General features: G+C 35.6%; 1 protein-coding gene across 1 annotated transcript; it reads left to right on the forward strand.

The window, feature by feature from the left end:
- The first annotated feature begins 1,181 nt into the window (after positions 1–1,181).
- On the forward strand, positions 1,182–21,578 carry LOC129253666 (membrane-associated phosphatidylinositol transfer protein 1-like). The gene is made up of 8 exons (XM_064095899.1): positions 1,182–1,187; positions 1,681–1,813; positions 4,975–5,178; positions 6,535–6,783; positions 10,038–10,215; positions 11,426–11,652; positions 21,084–21,182; positions 21,520–21,578. Exons 1-8 carry the CDS (start codon positions 1,182–1,184, stop codon positions 21,576–21,578), a joined length of 1,155 nt encoding a protein of 384 aa, XP_063951969.1.
- Positions 21,579–21,943: the final 365 nt, after the last annotated feature.

Consider the following 21,943-nt stretch of genomic DNA (forward strand, 5'->3'; position numbering starts at 1 on the left):
AAACATTTTCAGCACCTGCTGCACAGTCGCAGTATTTGATTTGAGTTCTACAAATTTCCCTTTTTCCATTTCAGTTAATTAAAAATTTCTGCTCAATCGCACTAATTTTTTATAGTCAAATGAGTCCATGCCTCCTGTTACAGAAAGTGCTAGAATAAGAAACATCCTGTTTGTAAAAATTAAGCTAAAATATGCTTACATGTACCACCGCAACCAACACCAAACAGATTTTAGCTCAATAGGCAGCGCTGCACCAGCCCGAGTTTGCTCAATCTCGGGATTTTAACTTGATCGGCCCTTTTCGCGATTAATCTTGAGATTCAAGAAACCCCGTCTCCACCATTGCAAGAAGAGCGATTCCTGCTCGAGCGAGGCATCGATGCATTATGGTCTGACGCCGTGAATAAATAATCCCGAGTGCGTCTGCACTTGCGAATTAGCGGGATAATTTGTAAAATAGAGTGACTTGGGATTGCAATCTCGAAAATTAATCCAGCGAACTAGCGCGATAATTTTGTCTCCATTACAAATAATCTCGAGATTGTTCAGATTGTAATAATTTGCCAGATCAGAAATAGCGCGCTAATTTGAAAACTGGGGCTGTAGCAGATGGCCCTTTTGAGAGGCCGATTGGGGAAAGTCAAGATTTAAAAATTCTTGGTCCCCCTCCCTATCAATCCACCCCAGAAAGAGAAAGCTTAAAATCCATTAAAAAAAATTTGCATGATGATTGATGATTCCCTCAGTCTCAAATACTAACAGATATGGAAGAGAGTGTAGCAAATACTTTTAGTAAATATTACCTGACAGTTACATGTATCTATAAAAAATTATGAAATAAAGAACTTGTTATCAACTTTTTCCATATGCTCTTGGTCCCATCTTCTTTTAAATTGATATCTATTATGAACATGTTCGTGCGAGTTGGCGACTATTATGTGCATAATTTCTGTATAGGAGCTGCTCATTAGATCATGGAATTATAATTAGAGTTTATTTATAGACATGGGTGATGTGCAGACATGATGGTTGGTGGGTAGTATGTAAGACTTGTTTATCTCTCTTCCATCTCCCTGCATTGTTTAGTTTGTCTATTTTAAATGTTGACCTTTATTTTACTCATTTATCAGTCATTCTATCTGTCTATTTACATGTAAGTAAGAAGAGTATTGAAATGAGAGATGGAGGTAATATATTACTCCTAGTATTCAATTAAGAAAAATATAGCATCACCTTTAGGCCGTCTCCCCCAGCGAAATACTCGAGCACCTCGCCTACAGTATGGGCATTTTTTCAATTTTTGTTAAAGCGGGCAAGTTCACGCAAACAAAATTTTTGCTCAATAAAAAGAGAAAAATCTGATAAGTATCATAGAAAATAATAAGTATCAGATGTGAAGTAGGAAACTAAATAACTTTTGCTTAATTTCATGAAACAGTCGTAAGTACCACACAGGCTTTATGCAAATGAGAAAGCCGATGATGTCACACTCACTATTTCTCTTCAGTGGAACTTTTTTAGGATGGAGTTGACCTTTAAATTTAAACTGGGAAGATTCAACTTATGAAACATTGGAGTTTGCTCTGTTTGATTTCTTCCTTGTCTACATTACAGTTGATCAAAATAATTCAGCTCACTAAATTCTTTATCTTTCTTTTTGAAATTTCATTATTTTTGTAGAAAAAGTCTCGGCAGGAGAGCAAAGGAGCAGGTAGTGGAGTGGAGATACTCATAAACCAACCCTATGAAGATGGCCCAGGAGGGACCGGACAGTATACACATAAAGTGTATCACATAGGTAGTCATTTACCAGGTAAGGAACAAGAGGGAGGTGATGGAGTGGGTAGGAGCAGGAGGAGGAATGGGGGGGGGGGGATAGTTGGGAGTAGAAGAGTAGGAGGGGGGGGGGGGGGTATAGTTGAATGTGCAGATTTTTCTTAAGGAGCTGGACAATTAAATAATAGTAATAATACAAAGTTCTTGTAGGCGCATATCACATTATGATTATAACATCCGTATGCGCTTACAAAGGACTTGGATATTATTACCCCGGCTTTAGTTTGGCGTCCATAATTACAACACACGCATTTCAATTAAGGAATTTCTACCTAAGTGCAGCACAATATGGTGAATTCCTTGCTGAAGGAAAATATGCCATGGCTGGGATTTGAACCCACGGACCTCTGTTTCAAAGTCCGGAGAGTAATCCACTGGGCCACACCGCACCGCTTCACAAATATCCAAGTAAAGTGTATCGCATACGGAAGGTACACGTTAAGAAGGAGAGAGGGCCCAGGGAGAAGGAGAGGGTGGAGTAGAAGGGTAGGAGAGGCATCGCATGGAAGGAGAAGGAAGGGAGTTGGGAGCAGCAGGAGAGGAGATGATTTGGGTGAAGAATAGGTTGGAGCAGAAGGGTAGGAGAGGCATTGCATGGGAGGAGCAGGAAGTGAGTTGGGAGCAGCAGGAGAGGAGATGATTTGGGAGAAAGAAAAGGGGGAGGGGGCATTTGAATGCATATTTAATCTAGAGGGACTGGGGGTTGATGAGCAAATGGGGAGAAGAGGGATTCATAAGGAGATGGAGGGAAGGTTTTTTTTTTTTTTATGTGGAGATTATTCTAGAGCCTGGGTTCTGAATCTATGGGCTGATGTCACCCATGAGACAATTTGGTGCGGCCCGCCAAAAACAAAATGGTCATCACTGAGTATCATCTAGCCCAGATGGAGACTGCAGCTTTTGTCTAAGTTACCTTTACAATTCTGATGCTGCTTCACGAAAACGTCTGCAACGGTCTGATTCGGAAGAAATCAAAGACATTCAGAAAGGATAATATAATCTTTTGTACATAAATTCAAAATTTGAAAATAGGAAAGCAGTTCCATGGCATGAATTTCTGCTCACACAAAACTTGTTTACATGCTAGATATGCATTTTATTTGTCAGCTTATTGTCATGTTGGAACAGAACTAAACCAACAATTTATCACCTTGGGTAACACATACACTTAAAGCAACATTAATTATGAGGTAATGATTTAGTGTCAGGTACGTTTGCAGTGATATGAATCGGATACTTTCTATTTCATTAGTATGTAGCTCTGATTCAGTTTATGTAGTTTTTTTCTTAGTATAGTATAGAGGTTTTATTTTTGTAGCTTCCTTCCATGCTATCTTATCAGATATTTAGGGATGTTTTACTGACAAGGAGCCCGGGGAGTAGTCATGTGGAGCACTTTAGAGGCAGCCTATAGATTCATCTGTTCAAACAAATTTCCTCAGTCTGACCTTTTCTCAAGTGCCAGAAGCTCAGAGTTTCCTCACATAACAGGTTTAGCAAAAAGCTTCTATAAGAAGAAATATGACCAGATTTGGCAAAACAAGGCTCTTGCAGCCAACAAATAAAGTCTGATTTTCACACTATTAAGGTGAAGTGAAATCAAATCAAAATGAACATTGGGGTAAAACTGATTCAAAATATTGTCAAATTGTCTGAATTCCAGCATAAGATTCTTGCAAGTGATTAGCCTACAATCTGATATTTATAATGATAATCATAATAACAACAATTGTATAGCACTTAATACAATGTAAGTGCTGCATTCTATTATTCTGGACAGCTTTCTGGTGACCATACGTTGCAATAGAGCACAGCAGACACTTAAACAAGCAACTCCCTACACAGTTGTTACAGCACTCAGATTTATATTGGTTTTCAATTTTTTTTTTTGCAGAACCCATGCACAAACCTCTATATTTATTCAATGTCTTTAATATGTTAGTGATTTCTAAACATATCTTGCTCAAATAAACATCACCTGCTTTTTAAATTGATAAATGAACATTACCATTGTTGTAATTATCATGCCAACCAGCTGACAAAGTATTTCAATATATATCCAAGATACCATCTCTCACTCCACCGAATCTTTATCTTTCAAGTAAAAATAGATTAATCTTGTAAAAAGAAGTGATACCTTTTTGAATAATTGAACTTTTGATGGAGAGGATTTATTTTTCAGTTGAGACATTCCTGGCAGTTGGTGAATTGAGCATTTCTAAATATATTTAAGGATTTTACAGAAATTTCAAAAATTCAGTTCTTAGACAAACAAATTTACCTGTTGGGCTGTTTATTCTTTAGATTTTATCAGTTTTAAAATAGCTTTTTTTGGCATGTTTCATAAACCTAGAGTTATGACTATTGTAACTTTGCAATTATGGCAATTAATCACGGAAGCATTGATTTTGATTGGCTGTTGAGCCATGTTACCATGGTAGTTGCCTTAAGTTACTATTGTTGTAACTCTTTATGGTCCTAGCTTGTTTCATTTTCATACATTTTCAAAAATGTTAATAGTATTACCCATTTTGATAAATAATTAAATTGAGATGTTTTCCTCCATTCACTCATAATCGAATTTCTCCATGGATTTTGTGAGATAATCAGCCTGATTGAATTATGTACATGACACTACTAAATGAACTGTTGGGAGACAGGAATCCCCTGAGATTTATGTTATGATGACATCATAATGTAAACATATAGTAGTGGAATGTGATGTCATAAAGTACTCTCCATGGTACTCTGAACTTCTGAAGTAGCAGGATGGCATTAAAATGCAATATTTGTCATTGAAGGGAAAAAATTGTAAGATGATGCTGTAGAAAGGGGCTAAATGAGATGTGAAGAATTTGTAATTGTTACAAAGTTTGAATAAGTAAGCGTATTGCATGCATTTTACTTACATGTACTTCATCTATTGAATAAATTTTGGAGTTCACATTACCCTATATTTTTTTAATGAGTTACCAAAAAGATATCAAACAAATCAAAAAATTTTCATGTCTTTAATTTCATTTTGTTTTGTGATTTCTATATAATTTTTTCAAGATTAATTTTAAATGATTAATAAGATTTTTGTAGTGGATTTTGTAAATCATCGCATCTTATCACAGTTTTTTTTTTTACTTCCAGGTTGGTTTCGTGCAATATTACCGAAAACGGCATTACGGGTTGAAGAAGAGTCGTGGAATGCGTACCCTTATACGAAGACACGTTACACGTGTCCTTTTATTGAGAAATTTTCCTTAGAAGTAGAAACGAAGTACTTACCAGATGCGGGTCATCAGGATAATGTTTTTAATTTGTCCAGTGGAGAAGCTAAAAGTAGATATATAGGTGAGTGGGCTGTTTCATTATATTTTCTTTATGATTTATACATTGTTAAAATAAATACGTGTACCCCCGCCAAATTAAGTTTAATAGGGATGTAGGAATCAGCGTTAAGTTGGATGGCCAGAGGCAGTTGGTCAGGCAGTCTGAACATTGCAAATCTTGTAGATCAAACTATTTTTACAGTTTTTGCCCAATGTGGACTCACTGCAGGCATTGGTAATAGAATTAATTCATGCAAAATATATTTTTAATGTGTCAAGCATAGTTTTGCAATGGTAATGGCATATTTTGGCAATAAATCTGGGATAAATTGGAAATCAAATTTCTTACTTAAATAATAGTAAAGGGGTGCTCCAGGCTGAAAATAGTATGATTTGAACAGATACAGGAAAATCAGACAAATAATACACTGAAAATTTGATCGAAATTGGACAATGACTAACAAAGTTATGGCAATTTTAAGATTTTATATTATTCCATTGAAACAGTTCTAGGCATGTCTTCATGAATATTCAATAAGCAAACTGATGATCCCCACTCGTTCTTTTGTATTTCATTATATGAAATTAGGTGGTTTTTTTTTTTTTCCTCCAAGAACTAAAAAATTTGATTAACAACTGAATAGTGCATTAGATATTCATCGCTGCAACTTATTTCATTGTTATGGAGACATATGATTCACACATGCATGAAAAAATGAAACAATTATGATTTCATGTAATAACATAAGAAAAAGGAAAGTAGGGATGTGACGTTATCAGCCCACCTAATGAATATTCATGACGACGTGCATACAACTGTTTTCCCAAAATATTGCAAAACTTTGAAATTCAATAACTTCGTTATTTGATATCATATTTTGATGAAATTTTCAGCATTTTGCTCTGTGAATTTTACTCTATTTATTTAGCTGTATTTTTTTCCAGCCCAGAGCATCTATTTAAACCAATGCTCATGAGATTTGGCTTGTACATTGGTATTTGAATGAAGACATACACAGTGATGATTTTTATATATATTCATTACTGCGTTGCCATAGTAATGGCATATATATTGCATTTTGTTTTCATGATAGTGTAGGGGAATTCATATCCTTCAGTTATATTTTTATTTTTTTTATATTTACGATTTAAATGCTTGCTTATTATTATTATTTTAATGATGAGACTACACTTTTGAAAAAAGTAAAGAAATTTTTGTCAACTAGACTTTCATTTTATAGTAGAGTGTGGTACATGGATATTATTATTGAGATAACAAATGAAATGACCATTAAAATATGATTCCTTGAAAAAAAAATCACATTTCGCAGAATGATAAAGCAATGACATCATTCTGTTTGTCTTATTTTTCTTCCAGATTTAATTGACTTTGTGAATGACCCCATTGCTAGCGGGGACTATGTCAAAGAGGATGACCCTCGGACCTTCCAGTCCAATAAAACCGGGCGAGGCCCTCTCAACGATGACTGGAGGGAGGTAGATGAGTTGGATGAGTTCTTGCCCAAGTATGGTTGTACAGATGTCATGTGCGCCTACAAGCTTTGCAGGGTTGAATTCAGGTACTGGGGTATGCAGAACAGAATAGAGAAGTTCATCCATGATGTTGGTGAGTTCATATCTCATTTTTATTATTTACTTTTAAAGACTCTCACAAGTATTTCTATTGTACCTTAGATATAATGTATTATGGTAAAGAAGCAATATGAATTCCTAGCTCAAATACCTTTTAATAGCCATGATACTTGCATTTGTGCTTTCATTACTCGACTATGACACATCTACTAATAGTTTGGTAGTGATCATTTTAAGTTTGTGAAATATATACACTTCTATGTGATGGAGAGCCATCTTATTGGGCTGTCTGAATCTTTGCTTTGCAATTGAAAGATATCTACATAGAAAGATGGGATCATGATGGAGAGAAATCAAAGAGGGAAAGAGACAGACCCAGAGAGAGAGAGAGAGAGAGAGTGAAACAGAGAACAACAGACAGACAGAGAGTGTGATTAGAGAGAGATGGAGAGGGGAGGGGAGAGAGTAAAAAAAGACAAACAGACATGCAAAGAGGGTATGGGTAGAGAGGCAGAGAGGGAAGGGAGAGACACAGAAGGACAAGGAGTGATAAAGGAAGATATTCTTAATGATTTGAATAAGATAGAGTTTCAATTTGAAACTGATTGAACACCACAAGTTGCGGAAGTGGCACATCAATGATCTCGGCCTTAAACTTCCCAGTTCTTCAATCTAATGAAATATAATCTAACCCTATCACCTGCCTGTCAGTATTAATGTATCACATTGTCCTTGATATTATTAAAGACAGTGGGTAAAGTAGAGAAATGGCATCAAATCTCATACTTGTACTGTTCAGATTCAGTTTGATTTATTGTACATTCACAAGAAAACCTCAGAGGGGGTGGGGGGGGGTGGTAAAATTCCTTGTAAAAAAGGACGTTTCAACGCCTTTATACCTCTACACCAACGTTACACCCCCTCCTTCTTCCTGACCTACTTTACCCATCTTCTCTTTGGAATCTTGTTTTGTTGCCATGATCAGCTCTTCAAGTTCAAGTACTACCGCAGGAATGTAGGTCAGGTTAAAATGGGAATTATTCCCTTTTCACACTCCTGTTCGCTCCCTACACTCACTTTACCTTTCTTATAATGCCCCCTCCACCTATTCATATTGACCATCATTTCCACAAATTGTCATTATGATTCCCTGCAATTTTTTTCAATTTATTTCTCCTTCCTGAAACCTTTCAGTTTATCACTCTGTCTTCTTTATTTCCATGATTAACACGCAGTGACTCTTGCTATCCGGGCTGGATCCAGGATTAACAGGGGACACTTAAAAATATTGACAAATATAGTTGGGGGGGAGCCTTTTTAAATTGGCACATGCTTACATCTCCTGTCATGATCATAATTTCCCTTTACCACATTTTATTTCTATCATACCATCCTTACCCTTCTTTCCAATCTATCTGTAAGGGACTGATGAAGCTTTCAAAAAACCTTCTTCATTGCCTGTTGACATCTGTCATACAATTCACTGCAGGCATATCAGACTAATATGATTAAAACTATCCAGAATTGAACTAGTGAAAACATTCTTCCTCTGTGTATCTCTGTTTTTATATATTTTTTTTTTCTTCATCATTAATATCATATGAAAATGTGTATGGGAAATCCCTTGCACATTACAAGACTAATAACCAAGAAGACTATAATATACAATTAGTTATTGAAAGTCAATTTTATATCAGGTGTGATCCAATATTTGGAAATTGGCTTTTTCTGGATATGAACATTGGAGAAAAGGAACTCAGATGTGGGAATAAAACAGATTGAAACACTTAGTAAAAAAGATGAAACAAAATGAAATGAGATTTTATGAATATGTTTCCGAACAGCCCAATACCCTAGTCCGTAGTAATTCATTATATTATATTCTTGTATAGCAAGTTTAACATAGGACTCTGCATTTCCTTGTTGAATGTTTTCTCTTATGACTAAAACTGCTAATCAAATTTAAAAAGTAAAAATCGTACTGTTGGCCGCCGTTTATATTGTAAGTTGTTATTTGTCATTTATTATTGGATGATGTGCTTGCTGTTCTGTAATATTCTGATTATTCCTTCCATGTATTTCTATTGTACCTTCCATTTGAATTGAAAGTACCTGTATGTTTTTATCAAGATGTAAGGAAGAGGAAGAGGATGTAAGGAAGAAGAAGAGGCTTGAATTTGAAGGTATTAAAACAAGCTTTTAATGTTGAGGGTTTCAATAAAGGTTTTGCTAAAAAAAGAAAGGTTTTTGAAATCCCTGTGTGTGAATAGGCATTTTGTGCTGGCTAAGATCCCATTCTCAGTATATATTCTTGAACTAGTTTCCCTTAAACCAGCTTAGAAAACCAGTTTAGACAATTGCTTTTGCTAGCGTCATCAGCATCTCCTGAACTGGTTTCTGGGACTACATGAATAGTGATCTTGTTGAATATCCACGTCCTTTGGAAGCGCATAGAGACGTTATTCATAATGTATTATGCGCTATACAAGAACTGACTATTATTATTATTGCTATCAGTGGAGTCACATGTTTTGTGCAAAATTTGAAACTGTAGTGTAGGCATTCTACACACAGTGCGTACTGAGTAGTATACCCAACATGCACACTCTCTCGTACTTCTTGTGAAGGTGGCTTCCTGAAGAACAGTTGTGTTCCCACCTATGCTTAAACCAGTTTTACAAGTCAAAGTGGTCTTGAAAACCATATGCGAGGTGGTTTGGTAAACCACTTTTAAGATCACTTCCAAGACGGATTTGAGTGTTCCCATAACACATAATAACTAGTTTCCACTAAACTAGTTTTAAGGACATATGAGAACGGGGTCTAAATAGTCATTTGTCCCTTCAAACTAACTGCCCTCAGAGAATGTGGCCTGAAACTTGATTATCGAACTTTAATTACAGTAATGTAAACAAGTCTTGCTGTTTCCCTCCATCTGCTCTGTCTTATTCACTCTTTTGTTTTCTTTCCTTTCTCTCTGTGTCTCACTTGTATCTTGCTCTCTCTCTCCTGCTGTTTGCCCTTTTCTCCTCACTTTCTCTTACCTTCCCTTTCCTACCATCCCCTGTATCTTTTCTTCTCCTTTCTCTCACTCTCTTGTGCCTTATTTTCTCTATCTTCTGTTTTCCTCTCATCCTAAATCTTTTTTTCTTCTATCTCTTGATGCCAATCCTTCCCTCTATCTCCTATTCCCCATCCTCTTCTCCCTTTCCCTGTTTCTTATTCTTGTCTACCTCTCATTTCTCATTTACCTTCTCCCACCTCTTTCCCTCTCTCGGACCCTCACAGCTCTGAAGAAGACAATGTTCTTAGCTCATCGTCAGGCTTGGTGTTGGCAGGATGAGTGGTATGGTTTGTGTATAGATGATATTAGAGAGCTTGAGAGAGAAGCAGCCCAGGAGCTTCAGGAGCGTATGGCAGAAGCTCACATGGATGAAGAGATTCCTGTACAGAACGTTTTAAACAGGTATCAACTTTTAATACTTTTTTCTTTCGATTTAAAAAGGCCTGTTCACTGATTCAAATTTATGTATGTTTCTTTCGAAGGAACCTTGTGAAAAAGGTATTCCTATCAACTGTTAGTAATTATATCAACTCAAAACTTTGAATTCGATTTGCGTAAGTTGTTATGTGTGACAAGCCTGTGGCAGGCTTTCAGGTTGGAAGAACAACTTTTGTTAAAAACAGTAGGTATAAATCGTAATATTTGTTTAACACGGTTAGTTTGATGCAGAAGAAAAAAAATATGATAAACTAAAGGAAACTGATCAGAATTATTGACCATGGTAGAGTAAATTTGGAAAGGTAATAAGTGAATTTTAAAAAAATTTGACGAAAAGTCCACCTTAACAAAAAGATAATTTAAATAAAAAGAGAAAAATCCAACAAGCATGACACTGAAATTTCATCAAAATCGGATATAAAATAAAAAAGTTATGAGATTTTTAACTTTCGCTTAATTTCACATAACAGTTATATTCACATCCTGGTTGGTATGCAAATGAGGGGACTGATAACATCACTCACTCACTATTTATTTTTAAGCATTGATTATAGTTATGGAGATGTATTGAAAATGATAATATTATGAAGGTCAGAATCATCTTTAAATACTTGTAACTAGTTATTGGATCTATACAATTGTGCTTTGACTACCCTTTAAATTCCACAAGTGAAGAGGATGATGTTTGAATTCTTTTTGCTGACGTCATGTTAACGTGGTATCATGAAGTTCCAAACTGCATTATTCATGCCCTGATATGTACTCTAGCAAACCAGAAGCAAAATATATAAAGCCATGTTTCGCTTGTCTGGATCTGTATATTCTCTTAGTGTTATGTACTTCTTACCATTCTGATATCGAGTATTTGTAGATTTTGTTGAATTGGTTGATTTTAACAATCTGATAACACTGAAGGTTGATTGGTTTTGTTTTAATTTGCTCTGATTAGCGTGGGTGCTATTTTAGCTTTTATGTTCTTGCAACATGCTGTTAAATTCATAAACAATCCATGATGCAAATTATTTTTTCTTCACTATCATGTTCCGTTATTAAAAACTGTCTTCAACACTATGGAGATCACAGACACACCTATTATCATAATATCTTATTTGTCTTTTGAAATATATAAACTATTTTACTACCATCTCTTTTACTATTTCTCTTACTCCTCCAGAATTGATAGTATGGCATCAAGAAAGCGTTTTGAGCACAGTAATGGTTCCGCGACCACTGCATCGGAATCTGAATCAGAAAGCAGACTAGATGATGGTAGATTAGATTCTGTTGGTAGTGATTTTGGACTAGAGGAGGCAGTATTTTCATCAAAAGAGAGTTCAGCTAAGAGTGCCGCTGCTAAGGCAAAGAGGAGATTATCCAGTAGATTATCATCAGAAAGTAGAGGTGAGATTCATTTTAGTATTTTTTTAAAAGAATAATTGATTAGAATGTATTCCTTGGAAGTTGTTCTACTTATGATTGAAGTGTGCCTGATAAATGTAAGTTCTGTGGACACATAATTGCTTGAGGGAGTCAAATAAAATTACCCTGATAATGCTATGAACAGGATTTTAAAGTCATTTTAAGTTCTGGTTGCCTAACTTGTCAGTAGCAATAAGTGTAAGTATAGCTGTTTAACAAGCATTGTAAGTGGGATCATGCGGAACCTGTTTTTTGAGGAGTAGTCATTTTGAACATCGTTCGGAGATTTTTTTTCACTGATCAGCATTTGAAAACAAATTAACAAGCCACGCAAAAGCGAAAGGTGTGCACAGAATGTTGTATGCATATTTAATGAGTCAGTTTGACTTTACAACTTTTACATCTTATATTTTTTTATGCTGTAGTTTAGTGAGCATATATATATTTCTCTTAGTACCTGTGTCTTTCTTTTTATATATTCCTTTCGGTTTACTCTTACCTTGAAACTGTCATTGGCACCAAAATGATACCTGTAAATCCTGTGTTCTACAATCATCTAGCACAACAGTCGATTTAGACACTTATCTTCCTGGATATTGTCCGTATATCAAGAATTCAACTAAATACCCATTCATGTTGTTACATTGCACTATAGTTTCATAGATTTATTCAGCCGTAGAAACACCTGTTCGCAGTGTGGATTTCTAGTGAACATTCCTTCATTTATGGAGCTTACACCCAGGCAATTTGTGGTTGTGGTTGTGAATGATTTAACAGTCAAAGCTTTCTTCTCTGCCTCTGAGACACATCCATTTACTAGAGACAAAAATCAGGAAGTTATATCTTCTAAATATATATCTTGAGACTGAGACATGCCTCAAGATACCCAACACATGTTGAGCACCTGGATGGAGAGAGGCAAAATGAAAATCGATGCCTTGCCAAAGAAAACAAATGCTGTGGAGGGGTTTGAACAGTCGTGCAGATGGTGTTCATTGTTAGATTTGGACGTGACTAAATGTGGACCTTAATTGAGTATAGAAACAGATTAAGATCAGAGGTCTTCATCAAACATGGTCCGAAAAGCATTCAGTTGGTTTGATGGTCATCAGAAATGAGTTTTCTCCCCCCAGTGAAAGGGTTTGTACAGCATCATGTAATATAACAAGTCATTGGTCTCAGCTGAGCTCTTCTCACTCACATCCTATTACCCCCATGAGCTAGACACCTTGATAAAGGGATAATGGATGGTCCTAATATTGCTCAGTATATACTTGAGTAACCATGCAAGTAATTGAGACATGTGACAATGATGAAATATTCAGAGGAAGGCACATCCATCTCACCACCTGACAACAGCTAGTGATGTCCAGGTTCTTCCATGCTCACTTGGGTGGTAGTGGTGGTGGGAATGCTGTCCTGTCTGCAAGCTCCCCCAACTTGTCCTTTGTATGTATGTGAAATATGCAGGAATAAAAAATGGGTACTTGGGAATAGTTTCTTACAAGAGATGTGAGCACTTATATGATAAGAATAAAAGGGTAAATAATATTGAGAATTAATAGTAAGAGTTCCAAATTGTATTCCATATTGAAGGAATTATTTCCCCCATGTAGTATTCCGAGCATAGGATTTTTATTCAGCCATTGACACATTCCTGTACACTTGATGATGTGAGTACCCCCCCCCCCCCCCCCCCCATTTTCATGTAACGTAAGGTTAGGAAGCAACTGGATGTAATCTTCTAGATAATCTTACAGGATTAATTGCATCAATGCCAGGTTCCTTGATGAGATCCATAATGACAAAGCTAACCTGTCTGTTCAGCCATCTCCTTTTCCTCATTCTCTTTACATGTACAAATATTTTTAAGAACAGACAAGGTCGTTGGTCCAAGCTACTGGCCAAACTGACAAGGGGGATCCCATTTACCTATCACATTCACATAAGGTTTTTTGTCTTTCATTTAATGGCACATTCAACAATTTTCATGTTTACCAATCCTGCTTGTGTTTTGATTACTTTCATTCATTATAGAGAGAGTCACATGTGATACATTTATTTTGGTATTGAGCTTCTGTTTCTATTTTGGTGTAAATCTTTTTTTTCATTCATTCATACATTTTTGTATGGCATTCTTGTCTTTTTTCTTTGTTTGTTTCTTTGATTTTCTTTCTTTCTTTGATTTTCTTTCTTTCTTTTTTGTTTCTTTCTCTTTTGTTTGTTTGTTTGTTTCTCTTTCTTTCTTTCTTTCTTTCTTTCTTTCTTTCTTTCTTTCTTTCTTTCTTTCTTTCTTTCTTTCTTTCTTTCTTTCTTTCTTTCTTTCTTTCTTTCTTTCTTTCTTTCTTTCTTTCTTTCTTTCTTTCTTTCTTTCTTTCTTTCTTTCTTTCTTTATTTATTTCTATCTTTCTTTCTTTCCTTCCTTCCTTCCTTCCTTCCTTCCTTCCTTCCTTCCTTCCTTCCTTCCTTCCTTCCTTCCTTCCTTCCTTCCTTCCTTCCTTCCTTCCTTCCTTCCTTCCTTCCTTCCTTCCTTCCTTCCTTCCTTCCTTCCTTCCTTCCTTCCTTCCTTCCTTCCTTCCTTCCTTCCTTCCTTCCTTCCTTCCTTCCTTCCTTCCTTCCTTCCTTCCTTCCTTCCTTCCTTCCTTCCTTCCTTCCTTCCTTCCTTCCTTCCTTCCTTCTTTCTTTCTTTCTTTTTCTTTGCATCTCTTTCTCACTCTGTTCCTATGTGTCTGTCTTTTTTCAATCTCTATGCCTCATCTTTATGTTTAAGTCATTTCTCTTACCCTATTTTCCTGCCATATTTTTTCCCTGTAACCCTGGGATAATTGTGCTTGACGTCACTGGCTTTGTGATTGCCATGGAAACCTGACATTCAGCTAAACGACTCTTTTTTTTCCGGTTCATATTATTGAGAATCCATCTCTCTCACCCCCTCCGGTCAACACACTCTCCTCTCATACAGTTCTGTGTTGTATGAAAACCACACTATACACATATTGCAACAACTTCAAATGCTGTCATAGTATACACTGTATATAGTGTGATGTACAGCTGCAAACTAAACTCTTCTTTACAGGCAAAACTTCAAAAAATGCAGATGTACATACAGGCAAAGATGATGATATGTTCATAGTACCTTCTCTGTATTATCGTTATAAGATTATGTATTTTCTCATTTATGCATATTTTTTCCCTTCATTTTATTCACCTCAGAATCAGAGAAAAGAATTTAGGTAGCAAAATGACAAATGCTCTCTTATAAAACTATCAAGTGCTTCAACAGATTTAAGTGGAGAATTATTCCAGATGGTTTCAGTAACTTTATTTATTTCAGCTACTCATTAATTTTCATTGTAATAAGTAAGTAACTTGCTATTCCGCCACCATATATATAATTCCCTATTGAGTGCTAAGACTAGATTTTTTTTTGGGGGGGTATATTTTTAAATGTACGTAGACCGTTGAAAGTTTCTTCATGCTTATATGTTTTAATGAGAAGGGCGTGGCTGACCTTTATTGCAAATAACATCTCGCTTTCCGGGACTTCTTCATAACTCACTTGTTATATTTGGGTATGGGTGTAACATAAGAAAATGAAGTAATGAATGAACTTCTGTTTGCATATTGTCATTCAACCAATACATTTCATAATCACAAAGACAATTGATTCATACAGATTAAAATTCTGATTTTGATGTTTGTTGTAGAATGAAAAAACAAAGAAAATTTGATTGAAGTGTTATTTGAATACTTGTATGGAATCAATGATTTGGAACTTCAAATATTTTTTTGTTTAACTCCTTAAAAAACAATAAACTCTCTATTTGAACTGTTATGAAAATTACTTTCGTTATTTGCAGCAAAAAAGAATATGATCTGAATAGCATCAAATTATCAATCATGGATATAGATATATATGAGAAATATAATTTGAAATTACACTCATTATTTTGGATGAATTTAGTGTATTTCTGAAATATTTGCAGTATTAAAGTCCAGTGGTTAATTTTTTTAATTAAATGTCATGCATTCAGTTTGTGTGTGTGCTCTCTCAGCATTTGGCTAAAGATTTGCAGGCAAAGGAGACACCCTCATTCACTTCATGTAAGACATAATGACATTAATTGCCAAGGACGAGTTTAATCTGTAAGTTTTTACAGTATCTTAGTTTTTCATTTGTCTTGCTAGTATAAACAAGAAATTTTAACATATTTAGGCCCTTCAAAAATCAGACTTTGGTTTTAAGAATGAGATGGTAATAAATATTGATGCAATCTAAGCGTAGATACAAGCGTGTACATCCAGCAAACTACCTTATTTTCCAGCTTATAATGACATCTCATTGAATATACCATGGCCATTCATAATTCAACACAGTTACATGTACTAAGGTGATGTCAAAACTTAGAATATAACAAATGCTATCCTTGCAGCTTTGATTACCTGATGGGGCATTGTCTGACAGCTGATTAGAATCTACATAAACTATAGATGTAATATTTAACAACACAGTTGGAGAGGACGTTGGAGCAATTAAGGACGTTCCACAGTTATGTTTGTGCGCATCATGATCTACGCATATTTTACACTGTGCGCGCTGACGTCACAATGGATGAACTGGCGATTTAATCAGCTGTAGGTAATGTGAGCTGATTTTTCTCCTTATATCTGCACTAACTGCAGATAATGTGTTATTTTATGAAGCTAATAAACTGGAATTATTCCATGGACCATTTTTTTTATTCCTCTACAATTTCAAAATAGTTTCTCTGTAGTGCTGCAAAGTATGATGAATATGACCCTGAGTTTGAATAAATGGAAAAGTGGTTCAGAATTTTTCCTCACAAAGATACTGCTTTTGGTGCGTTTTCGGGTGTTTTAAGAAGCAAATTTGCTCTAATAAGAGTGCTGATAGTTTGAAAACAAGCACATGAACCCATATCTTTTAATGTTTGCACCTCTTAGGTATACCTTCCTCTACAACTTTGCAAAGTTTGGTGAAAATTACATGTTTTGAATAAAGTGCAGCATTTCTTTTACTTCTCAAGTTTGTTATTGAAATTTGAAATTTTTGAGGTTGAGTACCTTTCCCCACAATTTCTAAGAACTGAGAGTGTTGTTAGACTTAAATGAGCAAACAATTGACAGCAATATAGATTATCCATCTTACAGATACAATTATTAATCATATTGCAAAATCTGATGAAATTTTCATGGATTTTGACCGAGTAATAGGGCTTTAAACTAATTGTTGTGATCTCTTGAGGTCTAAAAATGACAAATTCTTTTGGATGTGCAATTCTTAAGAACATCATTCATTTTGGGGTAATTTTGAAGCTCTCTAGCAAAAAATCAAGCACATAGACCCATGTTCATTTTTGCATATTTGGAATATTCAGGTGCTAAAGTATCTATGTGCAAAGTATGATGAAAATGACATGGATTTTCAATGTTTGGGAGCAAGACTACGGAACCATTTGCATTTTAGACAGGTATTAACAGATTTTTGCTTGTTTTTGGTGCATTTTAGGTTGTTTCAAGCCAACTCGCAATACTTTGGACACTGATAATTTGAAAACGAGCACATGGACCCCATAGTTTAAATGTCTGAACTTCTTCAGAATATATTCCTCTACAAATCTAGAGAGTATGATGAAAATGACATGGATTTTGATTGTTTGGGAGCAGGACTAAGGAACCATTCGTGTCTTAGACATTATGGACGGTATTAGACTTTTGCCCGTTTTCTGCGCATTTTTGGGCTGTTTCAAGCCAACTCGCAACAGTTTAGACACTGATAGTTTAAAAACAAGAACATGGACCCCATATTTTTGTTATTTTAATGTCTTCAGAATATATTCTTCTAAAAATCTGGAGAGTATGATGAAAATTACATGGATTTTGAATGTTTGGGGGCAAAACTATGGAACCATTCGCATTTTAGACGGCATTATTAGACTTTTGCACGTTTCGGGTGCATTTTGGGTGATTTTCATGCCAATTCATATCACTTTGGACACTCATAGTTAAAAAACGAGCACATGATCCCAATATTTTTAACTTCCCTACACCTTCGATATGCATTCCTCTACAATTTAGCCGAATTTGATGAAAATGACATGGATTTTGAAAAAAGTGCAGCTTACAAAATACTTTTTTTAATTTTTGAGTAGATTCACATATTTGAAGATTTGTTTTTTCCGAGTTTTTGCACCATTCTTGCCAAATAAGGGTGCTGCTGACATATGAATTTCATGGTTCAGTTAAGCGATCACCCGTCAGCGCCGCCCAAACTCACAATTATCATAACGTTACGCCTATGGGAAAAATCGTGAATTAGTCGCTTACTATTGCAATAACATAATATCATGTATGAAAATCGCTTTGGCAGAACCAGATCTAAAATCCCCAAAATTTTCTCATCCCCACAATATATTTTTTACTTAATTTTGAAATAACTTATTTTCGTCAATTTTCACATTTCTAAAGTAACATTTTGCTCTATTTCCCCCTTTTTGAGCGCGATATGTGTGAAATTCGCTTGTTTTTCTCACTTAGGGGGTTTTCATCTCAGTGTTACTTGAAAACGGTAGCAGACGAACCTTTGGTAGAACCGCCAAAATAAAGAGTCTTACTTCAGCTTTTTTCTGATATAAGGGTCATTTGGATTGGATAAAAGTTCATCCCGTCATTTTTCACGTCTAATCAGATGTTCCCTTAGAAGATTAGCCAAAACGGGAAGAAACCGCAGTCGCGATTACTACACACAAAACCTATAGCGTGTGGGCAACTAGTGCAGTGGCCTGGAAACAACTGTCATTTTAATGGTTAGCAAACTCCACTTTTTCTCTTCATTTTTTAATTTGAATATTACAGACATGAAAAATAACATCTGTAGAGCGAACAGTATGAATTAATATCGCATTTAAATAACGTGCACTTCGTTTATTTGGAAGTATTCACACCCCTTCACACGTATTAGTTTTGTTTTTGTGCCGTGGCCTGTGCAGCTGAACGGTCAGTAGACTGTACCAACGGCAAATAGGGGTGTTGAGTACCCGTCTAGTCTGGGCCGGGAGCACTTACGAAGTTACGGTGCGTGTGAAAGAATGTGAGGAATGTGAAAGAATGTGTCTGTACTGTGACAGTGACACTCCATGCACTGGATTGTCCCGTACATAATTAGTATTGTTTACACAGGGCAAAACATCCCCTTTTTGTTATAATGGAAGCGTCTGCCCAACTCTTCGCCTTTGCTCGCTCTGCGTGTTCACCCGCCCTATGCGCGCATATCAACTGTGCGCACAGTTGGAAACCACGTATTGTAAGGTGATTTTAGCTGGACAAATTGGGCGAAACAAATTCATATGTCCAAATAGATATAGTTTTACCAAATAAAAGACTTTCTCTTTCTTTGGTATACACTTTGTTATATATCTTGAAAATTTGATGCGGTATCCACTGAGTAAAGATGATTTAAACTCATTTGGTGAATACGTGAGGTCTAAGAGAGGCATAATTCTCTTGATTGCGCAAGATTGCATATCATTCAAATACGGCGACTTTGAAGACTCGCAAAAAAAAAAAAAGCACATGAACCTATATTATTTTTTGCATTTTCATAATGCATAGATACCAAAGTAACTCTCTGCCAAATTTGGTGAAAATGACATTGACTTAATTTTAACTGTGGAACGTCCTTAAATTCCAACAAACTTCAATCCTTGTTGAAGCATTTCCATTTAAGTTTCATCAGGTTTATTTTCTCAAGTCTGAAAGGGCCCATCAGTGTCAATTTCAATTTCAATAAATTATCAAAATTGCTGTGTTGAATTAGAGATGGGGAAAACAGGGAGAGTCCCCTTAAAAAACTCTGAAGTTTATCACGTTGAGATGCACATTTTACCTCATGATACATGTATGTGATTTGCATTTATATGAGAAATAAATCTTCTAGGAGGCTTGTAGTGTACTACGTGCAGAAATGAATTCACATTGATGCTAGAATTACCAGAGTCAAGGGACCGGGCTGCATTTGTGATTTCATTATGTCATTATGCGTTACCATTGTTAGCCTAGGGGCATGTTCGTAATCCCATATTGGCCACGTCATTCATATTCTACATTAGTTACGTCTTTCATTTAGAATGTGGTATGTTTGGCAAACAAGATTTTGAACCTAATTGATATTGTTGATTGACTAGATCCTGTTTTTATCGCGGTAATATTCATCAATCAACTTGGCCCTGGAGTTAAAAGACGTGAAAGAGTTTCTTATGTCTGATCACATCTCTCGTATTATGACCAATATGGTTAGAGAACCTCTATCATGGTCTAAATTATACAATATTGACAATGCATTATGTTACATTCTAATGCAGCCCTCACGAAATGAAAAATTCATTATGCACACTTGATTTGGGTATGAATATTGATAAGGTTAGTGTACTCCTTACCCTCCTTGTTTGTGCCGTATATATCAGCCAGTTACGTTTTAAACACCACATTTCAGCGCCACCCCATCCCCGTATGAACGCATGCCTGGTATGAACGACTGATGTATTTTGCTCACCAGATGCAAGCTAGTGGCAGGTGCAGACTGTGTTCGACATATCCAGTTGCATTGGAATCAAGCAGTGGCATGGAGCATTAACATGGCTGAAACTTGAGGTTGGTTGCAGAAAAGTGGCCCAGATTTGACCATCTTTCTTTGAAGTGAGGAGAAGAGGAATACTCTCAGAAGAGAGTGTTGTAGTTTACAGTTATCCTCCTGAAGGCAATTATGCCTTGTTTATTGCAGAATACTGAATGATGCAGAACCTTCAGCAGTGAGCTTGGTTGATATATCAGCAGATATTCTTCATGTCCTGCAACATATTCAAGTGCAATGTGAACTTATAAGTCATATTAAATGGAGATTGATGATTGGTGTTGATTCAGAAAAATGCATCCAGGCGACCCTTCATTGTGTGTGTAATGCATCTGGTGAATACACATAATTTTGTATGTAGTCATTCATTTTGTCTGTATGACTTCAGTGATAGTTTTGTTTTGTTTCAACAACTTCAGATGGTCATTACTAATGATGATTATGATTTATCCTTCACCATCATTATTTTCATCGTTATAATAGTCATCATTGTCATCATTATCGTAATGATCATAATCATCATTGTCAACGTCACCATCTTCATTATCTTGTCATGTTAAGCAGGCCCGGCTGGTAGAACGTTTTTGAGGCTACCCTGGATGAAGTCTCTTCTTCTTCTTCTTCTTATCATTATTCTTATTCTCATAGTTATTTTTTATTATTATTATTATCATTTTTATTATTATTATTGTTATTATTATTTTATTATCATCATATTATTATTAATATTATTATTATGTTACCTTATCCTATTCTGTTTCAGGTTCTAGAGAATCCAATAGCCACACATTAGCTCACTGGCATATGGATAGCATACAGCAGGATTCGGACAGCTCAGATGAGGAGTTCTTTGATGCAAAAGGTAAGGGGACTTATACTTGGTCTTATAAATTTTGTTTCAAAAACAGTTCTGTGACTTCATGTTCTCATGAATATGCAATGACCAAGCTGATGATGTTATTCCTACTTGTACTTTTTGTATTTTGTAAAATGATATAAAGTTTTTCCTCCAGTAATGTAAAAATGAGATTGACTACTGATTTGCTGTGTAAGATAATCATCGCTAAAACTCATTTTTACAATTATGCAATTTTGTCTGTTTTCTAATTGCGCTATTTTCATATTCTCTATTACCTACTTGGTAGGTAATAATAAATGGTTTGCTAACTAAAAACCATCAAAAATTTGTATTTATATAGACATCAAAGAGATAGAGAGGGGAAAGGAGCATAGCATTAAGAAAAGAAAAGAATCATAATTCAAATAATTTGCACAGACAATAGAGTTTAGAATTCTATATCTCTTGTTGTAAGCCATATGTGGCAATTTCGTGAGATATTTGGCCGGGGGGGGGGGGGGGGGGGCCTGTTGCACCCACAAATGTAATAACGCCCACAAATGTAATAACGCCCACAAATGTAATAACACTTTACCCACAAATGTAATAATGCCCACAAATGTAATAACACTTTACCCACAAAAGTAATAATTTCACCCACAAATGTAATAATGCTCTTTACCCACAAATGTAATAATTTTTGATCGCCCACAAATGTAATAATGACTTTACCCACAAATGTAATAAATTTGAAGGGATTTTTGGCGAATCCGTTCTAAAATAAA

This window comes from Lytechinus pictus, chromosome 2 (genome assembly GCF_037042905.1).
Source record: "Lytechinus pictus isolate F3 Inbred chromosome 2, Lp3.0, whole genome shotgun sequence".
Classification (NCBI taxonomy): Eukaryota; Metazoa; Echinodermata; class Echinoidea; order Temnopleuroida; family Toxopneustidae; genus Lytechinus; species Lytechinus pictus.

Coding starts and splice junctions, on each gene's coding strand:
- LOC129253666 (XM_064095899.1), top strand. Junction 1,814..4,974: donor CATAGGTAGTCATTTACCAG/GTAAGGAACAAG, acceptor TTTTACTTCCAG/GTTGGTTTCGTGCAATATTA. Junction 10,216..11,425: donor GTACAGAACGTTTTAAACAG/GTATCAACTTTT, acceptor TTACTCCTCCAG/AATTGATAGTATGGCATCAA.